The sequence below is a fragment of the Hydra viridissima genome, unplaced genomic scaffold (genome assembly GCF_058129835.1).
Source record: "Hydra viridissima isolate aposymbiotic clone 2 unplaced genomic scaffold, HvirCarnegie_v1 scaffold_1, whole genome shotgun sequence".
Lineage (NCBI taxonomy): Eukaryota > Metazoa > Cnidaria > Hydrozoa > Anthoathecata > Hydridae > Hydra > Hydra viridissima.
Genome location: NW_028324300.1, coordinates 32,353,128 through 32,361,621, shown reverse-complemented (window position 1 = coordinate 32,361,621; position 8,494 = coordinate 32,353,128). Strand labels below are relative to the sequence as shown.

The following is an 8,494-nucleotide window of genomic DNA, read 5'->3' as shown; positions in this document are numbered from 1 at the left end:
TTTTACAAGTCTATCATAGATGGCTCTTTGCAATTTCGTTTAAAAAACATAGTTGTGTAAGTAAAAATAACTAAATTATATAATTTGGGCTGGAAAGGGTTACCTTTAAGTTCATTTATCACAATGGAAACAAATCTTTGGATATGCATTCGATAACTTTTACGCATCTTAAGACGTCATCTTGGCTAACATTTAAATGAGTAACAAATCGTATGCTCGATGAAGAGAAAGGTGAAGATAATATTTGATTTTTCTTTAAAGCATCAGCAATTAGTTTGGCGGCACCTTCAGGGGTTTTTACAAATATAATATTGGTATGCACCTTGCTGAGATCAACTGTAATACTATTTAATCCTAGCCCATGAATTCCCTCCGCAAGAAGTCGAGCATTTTCATGGTCTTTACTTAAGTTCCTTTGAGCGTCTTTCAAAGCAAACAGTCCAGCTGCCGCCAGTATGCCACCTTGTCTTATACCCCCACCTAGGCACTTGCGTAAACGCATAGCCCTTTCTATGAATTCTCCAGTACCTCCTATCACGGAACCAACTGGGCAGCCTAAACCTTTAGATAGACACATCGAGACAGAGTCAATGCTTTCAAGAAGAGATTTGACAGATTCATTAAGAGCTACTGCAGCATTATAAATTCTTGCCCCATCAACATGCACTTTTAAATTATACTTTTGTTTAAGAGCAGTGACGTTTTTTAAATAATTAAGTGGTAAGGGTAATCCACCTGATCGTAAGTGAGTGTTTTCTAAGCATATTAGTTTTGTTTCACAAAAATGAAAGTCACTTCTATCCTTTATATGTTCTTCAATTGCCTTCAAGCATATTGTCCCATTAGACTGATTTGGAAGCACACGTGCTGGAATTGAGCCTAATTGCATAAAATGACCTTGTTCATAACAATAAACATGCTGTTCTGCTCCTATAATTAATTCTTCTCCACGACCATTGATGTGAGACATCAAACACAACAGATTTCCCATGGTTCCAGAAGGAACGAATAATGCTTTTTCCATGCCAAATAAATTTGCACAAAAACATTCAAGTTCATTAATAGTGGGATCTTCTTTGTAAACATCGTCCCCGACAACAGCCTTCATCATAGCTGCACGCATGTTTGCAGATGGCTGAGTCACGGTATCTGAACGAAAGTCAATGGAAACTTGCTTCTGCATGCTTCTACAGTAATAACGTTTCAATATTTGGCCGAGTGAATATTGTACTCTCAACATGTTTAAGCGGGAACTCATACTCTAGTCTAAATAATAAAAACAAAACAACATCTAAATAATCAGTAAGAATTCTAAAAACAATTTTTATTTTTTTTTGTTAAAGGTCTGTAAAAAAGGCTATTAAGATGTAATTTTTGAATGTTAACGAAGTAACAAAACTATTCTTAAAAATTTTTTAAATGCTACCTTATTGAGCTTTTACTTGCAATTTTATATCTAATTGAATTAATTTGAATTAAATTTATTTTGACTGTTTTCTTTGTTTGTTTATTTTATTTATTTATTTATCTATTTTTGCCTGATCTTATTTAACAACCAAAATAATGAAAATTACTCTGATAATACATTTTGATGCTTTTAAATGTGTCATTAGTTAAATTCTGTTTTTACTATATTTTTAATTTAACAATAAACTTTACTAAAAATTGCTTTCTAGGGGATAAGAAATTAATCTAAATTTTAAAAAACATCTTTTTCTCAAAACTTCAACAAAATTTCAGTAAGAAAAAACTATACAGCTTCTTTAATGTTTATCAGTTCTACAGAATACTTAGATAAAAAAAGGCAAGAAATCCTCACAAGTTAAAAATAAATACTAAAAAATTATATTTTGATATTTAATAACAAAAATAAATACAAAAAAGATAACAGCAACTATTGTTGATGCTTAAAAGCTAAACTTTAGATTAATTTCTTAAAAAGATAAAAGTAATGTACAGCCAGATAAACGTAACAAAAAATAATCAGTTTATTTAATAAAAAAAGTCAATTATCTACAAGCATCAAAGCAAAGTCTTTGTTAGATAACATTATATGCTTGATAGTAGCAGTAGCATGTGCCAAATATACAGCCAGCAGGTGCTTACATATTATGTTTGAATTTCTCTTTACGCATGCAAAATAAAATGTTGGACAGGAGCAGTATAAAGATGTTGCCATTACAGAATATATAGTTCCTGTTGAACCATTAACCTTGAGAAAAAATTATTAAAGTGAATACAAAGTTAGTGTCACAGTCTTAATCACAGTTCAGCTGTACAATCAAATGTTATGTGGCATTATCTTATCATTAAACTAAAAAATTTTCAACTCAGAAATTAATACTTCAGATTTATATGGCTTTGTTTGTGTTTAAATTATACAATTATTTAATTTCATACGCGTTTGTTTGTTTAATTCAAGACTCATATTTAACTCAAAAAACATGGTTGGAGTTTTAACTTAATGATCATGTTATGGGTTCACTTAAGAAACAATTTTATGTATTATAATCACTTTAAAAATGGTATGAACATCATGCTAGTAGTTTATTAAGTTCATATTCTTCAGAAGTAAAAAAACGCAGTCTTTAGTGTGAGAAACATTTTTTATATACTTCATAAAATGAACTTTATCTCAAATACCTGATAAAATGATCTCCCTTTTGGACATTGAACATGTGTTACAGAAGAATTATCTACTAAATCCAAAGCAGCTTCAAGAATTGTAGGAAATACACAATTCAAGATTGATAAAAATTCATCTGAAATAACTTTATCACCTGAAATATTTTTGTTATCTGATTTGCCATAATTTTGTAGCTGCAGTAATATTTCTTTACAAATAACACATGCTTCTTCCATTTAAATGATTATGATAATAGCAGACACGATAGATTGTCATTTATACATTTGACAAAGGATAACTTTCACTTGAATCGTCTTTTTTTGTTGACAAGGTTTTTTAGTATCCATCATAACGATAAAAGTAGTAAGAATAGCTGGAAAACATTACCGTGGTAAAAAATCTTATACCGTTTATATTCCTGTTTAATATAACCGTGAAACTATATTCACAAGAATACGTGTCACATGATAGAGCCGAAAATATTTATCCTCGAAAATATCACCGAAATATTTCATAACCGAACAATTAGAACCGAAAAGTAGGCGTCCTATGATTCAACCGAATCCTAAATTTCAATTTAGAACCGAATATGAGAAATTTATTACACAACCGAAAATATTCACGAAAAAAATTAGAACCGAAATAATTTCAATCGAATTTTCGATCGAAATGTCATAAATGTATTTAAAACCGAAAAAACTTCAATCGAAAGTCATAATCACCAATTAGAATATAATATATATGTATATATATGATCTATATATAATTTACAATAGTAAATAATCAAACAGTTCCTCCAACTAAGACACAAAAACATTTAAAAAGTTTTCAATTTCTGAACGACAAATTGGACATCTTTTGTTTCTGTCATTTGCAAGGATATCTGAACACCGAAGACAGATACAAAAGTGTCTCAAGTAGTCTCATCTAGTCTCAAGTAAATCACTTCCTTCGCGTATTTTTGCAGTTCCAACACACAATTGATAGTTTTTGCATTTTAAATAAATGTAACCGTTGTGATTCTTGTTTTTTACATAGCAATTATTCCCAGCTATGTAGAGGAATGAATTTCTTCTTTCACCTTCAACTTTTTGCAGGGTGGCCAGCTAAAAGTAAATTTTAAATTCCAGGATATTTCCAGGATTTTTCAAGGAAATTTTGGGTTATTCAAGGATATCTTGATTTTTTCTCGACAATAAAATGGACCAGTTAATGCAAAATATATTGTCTTAGAACGAAACAACTAAATATTTATATTTAAATACGCAAATAAATCATACATACATATAATTGTTTGTGTGTTAAATATAAATCATATATAAATACATATATTTATGTAACGTTTTTTCAAACTCATACAAACATATATATATATATATATATATATATATATATATATATATATATATATATATATATATATATATATATATATATATATATATATGTATATATATATATATATATATATATATATATATATATAATATATGAACTTCAATAAATACGAATTCTCTCAATACTAATTTTTTATTTTATCTAAGAAATTTTCTTAGATAAAATAAAAAATTAGTATTGAGATTAATTTGTAAAATGTGAAAAAAAAAATTTTCTTATTTTACATTATGAGTCATCTTACAAGCACTTATGCAACTGCAGTCTTTCTTACAAGCACTTGATGAACCAAATAAGAACAACAAATATAATAACTATAAGGAAATGATTAGTTAATTAGAAATAAGTTTTTTAGAGGATGAATACACGTCAAGTTGTTAAAGTTCTAAAGTGTGTATACTATTTGGCGTTTACTATTGAATGAAGAATTTAAGTGTATACGCTTAATTTCTTTACTTTTATTTACGCTAAATTAGAACAATATGCAATTGGCCATCATAAAATTAAATGTTCAGGTAATATAAAATGGGATCAAGTAAAGACGCTAAAAGTAGAACCCAAAAAAATTGAAAGAAAAGTTCGAGAGGCAATCGAAATTCAGTTCAACAAATGCGGACCTAAAAATGGAGGTATGAATTTAGATGACGGTCAATATGTAAAAACGCAATTCTGGACGCCATACTTTTTATACCTACGAAATATTAAAGAAGCCCAACTAAAGCGAAGTTTAAAGAAGCCATTAAAAAGTGACATTACCGTTAATGTTTGTTTGTAATTTAATTTAATAATATTTGTAATTAAAGCTGAAGATGCTAGTATCAATAATCTAGCGAAAATTTCTTAGATAAAATAAAAAATTAGTATTGAGAGAATTCGTATTTATTGAAGTTCATATATTAAATTTATTCAACTCTCATACAAGATGTCGTCATTTAAAATATATATATATATATATAACAACTCTTTTATTTTATCTCTTTTTTGGATTGCTCCAGTTTTTTTAATGAAAGATCAAGGTCTTTAATTGTTTGTTCTTTTTCTAAAATTGTGTTTCTAAAAGAATTTGCTTTTGCAAGGACAGTGAAGTCTCTCTTTACTTCTGCGTCAATGCTTAACTTGTCAGCATCAGATTTGAGAACTTCAATGCACTTTCTAACACTTTCTTTCTGTTTTTTAATAACTAAAATATCTCCATCAATCAATTGACGTTTCCTGCTTACTTCATCTAACTTTAACTGATCCTTGTTTTCTTTCAATACTGCATTGTAGCGATTGTATGCTAGCTTACAACTTTTTAAAAGATTGCTGGGGAGCTCATAGTGATGAATAACAATGTCATGAGAATTGATATGATCATAAACTATTCTTTGAGAAATAAGAGATCTCTCTTGCAGATTTTCAACCAACAGCTGTTTGTTGACACTGAATCCTCGTTCTATTCCAGATTGGCCATGAGATAACACAAAAATGATAGCACAGACTTTCCACAATGCTGAGTACTTCAGAGTTTTGTGTAATAGACAGCAATAAATTTATCAACAGAATCAGTTAACTTGTTAAAAGACTCAAACTTTTCATTAAATTGAACACTTTCTGCATTAACAAATTCATCATATTGTTGTTTTGGATCATCTGCATCATCGGTTGAAAGCCATTTTAATGCACTTAATCTCTCAGCTAGAGCCTTGAATTTAACAGCGGATATTTCCTTGTTTTGAACCATTTCATTTGGAGACAAAGATGAAGCATTCCTCACTAAAGAATATTTCAATGGGCATCTTTCTTGTAATTTTTGCAATAATACTATGATAATCTGCTTACATTCCATTATAAACTCTAATTTCTCTTCTGGTTTACAATAAAGAGAACTTAGCATCTGTTTTAGTGCTGTTCCGAATTCAATTTTTTTTACATCTAGGTGGTTGTTTGATTTACCTACTTCAATCTTAATTAAACTATATGCAGTTGCAGCTTCATTTAAAATTTTTGGTTTGAGAGTCATTTTCATTAAACTTCGCAACATGCTTTCTAAACTGTTAGATAAAAATGGAACCATAGGCCTGTCTGTTTGAAATAGAACTAGAAATCCTTTCAATTTTTTATCAAGATCTTTGAAAAACTGCATTCGCAAAGGTACAAAATTGTGAAGATGATGATCTACCAGAACTTCATAGCTCTTATTTTTAGAACGTCTGCTTTTGTATAGTGATTCCCAATACTTTATAATTTTAACCATGTTTGGCCATACAATAATGCCTCTCGAAGCCACACTTTCATCTTCTACCCAGCGAGTTGCGCAGAAACTGTGAAACGATAAAATCCAAAAATATAAATGGCGAACTGCTCTTAACTTATATATAAATATAAAAGATAACATAATTTATTATTATATTTTTTCTGTTCAAATATGCATACTTACGGCAAAGCAAGCAGATCAGTTTCGCAAACTCTAATATATTCATCTATTTTAGCTGGTGACTCTTTGAAAAAATTATACATAGCACGAAATTTTTTTTCTAACTCCCACTTTTGGGAATTTATTGCTGTCTGTAGGGCACAATGAACAATGTGCAAACTGCAACTCCCCATATTAACTATATCAGAATATCGTTTTTCCTGTCTATGTTCATCTAACATTTTTAGAACCTCCCAATTAACATTAGGACCATCCATTGATACTTGAATTAGTTTTCCAAGATCAAACATCTCTGTTGCTTCAATAAGTTTGTCAAATAAATTCTGTGAATTAGGGCGTCTGAGGAATTTAGAATCAATATATCTAGCTTTTACACCACCAGAATTTGAATCCCAGTATCTACCTCCACAGTCCATTTGTTCATTTTTAAAGATTACATTCATACTCTCATCATATGACAAAACAAAGATGGGTGATGCTCTGACTTCAGATATAAGTTGCTCTTGATAGTATGGTGCTAAACCAAAATTTAGGAGGTAGCCACATTTTGTTTTGCTTAATGCAAACTTTGATGCTATTGTACTATCAGAGAACATAGATTTGAATATTTCATTTAAATTTAAGCATAATCTTAAAGAAAAATGTGACATTACAACATTTAAGGTCCATATTATTTCTGCCTTGGTAACCAGAGCTGGAGATTGAAGATCCTCTATAGTAGGTTGTGCCATTTTGTCATTTAAAACCTTGTTTGAATTGCAAAAATGTTCTTGTAAGTTAACAAAAGCTGCTTTATAGCCAGATATTTCTGTAGTAAAATCTAGGAATGAAATGTGTAAAAAAAAAAATTAATATCCGGTAAAGTGCACAGCTAATCAATTTGCTCCAAGCATTCCAAAATTCAAAAATATTTTTAAAAATAAAAAGTAAAAAATCAAATCAAATAACTAAAAAACTACCTGTAAAGAATATATTAGCTGCATCATGTGTCCTTGCATGCTCTTTATGCTTCTTACCAATTGCATGAGAATCCAAAGCAGATACTCCCATGTTAGAAATATTAATATCTGTTCGGCACCAATTACATCTTGCTTTCTTTGAACTTGAAGAACAAAATATTACCCAAGAAGAATACTTTTTATTGTATAGCCATTTTGTTTGGAAACGACAGTTCTTTGACTTAGGCATTATGTTAGTTATATTATATATTAATTATTTATTAATTATATATTATGTTAGTTATATTATATATTAATTTATATATATATATATATATATATATATATATATATATATATACTATTTGTATATTTTACTTTCTATATAATTAGTAGAAATAATAATAAATATAGTAAAATTAATTAAAATATTTTGATCATTCCAGAAAATACATAATCAAACTAAAAATTTTGTAAAAGATGAAAATAAGAAAACGGAATATATAATATTCCATTTTCTTGTTTTCATAATAAATGGAGTATATAACTCTATAAAAAAAAGTTCCAGGATTTTTTGTAAAAAGGGGTGTTTTTCCAGGACTTTTCCAGGACCTATAAAATTCTAGAACTTTTCCAGGATTTCAAGGATTTCAAGGACCGCTGGCCACCCTGTTTTAATATTCCATTCTGCTGTTATTATTCCACCAACTACGAGATATTTTTGAAAATATATAAACGTTTTGGGGTTTTTGTTGCTCCCAGTCTCCAATCAACGCAAATTTTTGCGTAGCACCCTCATTCCTTATATATATGAACATACTTAAATATGGAGTTTTCTTTTATGTTTCAAAGTTGCTTAGCTCAAACATCAAAAAAAGTTGTCTATGACCTTGCTAATACATACATGAGATCAACTTTATAACTTGCATTAAATATTATTTCTGAAAGCTTACATGCACAAAATATTTATTTAAGTATAACTAGTTTTTTAATAAAATTAAGTCATTATGCGTTTAGGGTAGAATTCTTGGTAATGTTTGCATATGTAGTCACGCGTATAGTAAAGTTCAATTAGTATGAGTAAGCAGTAAATTATCTTGTGACATTTATTATCACTTA

General features: G+C 28.9%; 3 protein-coding genes across 3 annotated transcripts; all 3 read right to left on the bottom strand.

Annotated features, from left to right (window-relative positions):
• Positions 1-2,913, bottom strand: LOC145192255 (uncharacterized). Its single transcript, XM_080069466.2, has 2 exons — positions 2,781-2,913; positions 1-1,266 (listed from the first exon to the last, which is right to left on the bottom strand). Exon 2 carries the CDS (start codon positions 1,256-1,258, stop codon positions 119-121), a length of 1,140 nt encoding a protein of 379 aa, XP_079925592.2. The 5' UTR covers positions 1,259-1,266; positions 2,781-2,913; the 3' UTR covers positions 1-118.
• Positions 1,322-2,906, bottom strand: LOC145192256 (zinc finger SWIM domain-containing protein 7-like). Its single transcript, XM_080069467.2, has 2 exons — positions 2,644-2,906; positions 1,322-2,212 (listed from the first exon to the last, which is right to left on the bottom strand). Exons 1-2 carry the CDS (start codon positions 2,860-2,862, stop codon positions 2,006-2,008), a joined length of 426 nt encoding a protein of 141 aa, XP_079925593.2. The 5' UTR covers positions 2,863-2,906; the 3' UTR covers positions 1,322-2,005.
• Positions 2,914-5,016: 2,103 nt separating the features above from the next.
• Positions 5,017-7,704, bottom strand: LOC145183743 (uncharacterized). Its single transcript, XM_090096901.1, has 3 exons — positions 7,397-7,704; positions 6,441-7,257; positions 5,017-6,324 (listed from the first exon to the last, which is right to left on the bottom strand). Exons 1-3 carry the CDS (start codon positions 7,623-7,625, stop codon positions 5,523-5,525), a joined length of 1,848 nt encoding a protein of 615 aa, XP_089953027.1. The 5' UTR covers positions 7,626-7,704; the 3' UTR covers positions 5,017-5,522.
• Between the last annotated feature and the right edge of the window lie 790 nt (positions 7,705-8,494).

Excerpts from the sequence above, each read along its gene's own strand:
- LOC145192255 (XM_080069466.2), bottom strand. The coding sequence starts at position 1,258 with ATGAGTTCCCGCTTAAACATGTTGAGAGTACAATATTCACTCGGCCAA.
- LOC145192256 (XM_080069467.2), bottom strand. The coding sequence starts at position 2,862 with ATGGAAGAAGCATGTGTTATTTGTAAAGAAATATTACTGCAGCTACAA. Across the intron at positions 2,213-2,643 it reads AAGGGAGATCATTTTATCAG|GTTAATGGTTCAACAGGAAC; the intron begins GTATTTGAGATA and ends TTTTTTCTCAAG.
- LOC145183743 (XM_090096901.1), bottom strand. The coding sequence starts at position 7,625 with ATGCCTAAGTCAAAGAACTGTCGTTTCCAAACAAAATGGCTATACAAT. Across the intron at positions 7,258-7,396 it reads AGCTAATATATTCTTTACAG|ATTTTACTACAGAAATATCT; the intron begins GTAGTTTTTTAG and ends TTTCATTCCTAG. Across the intron at positions 6,325-6,440 it reads ACTGATCTGCTTGCTTTGCC|TTTCTGCGCAACTCGCTGGG; the intron begins GTAAGTATGCAT and ends ATCGTTTCACAG.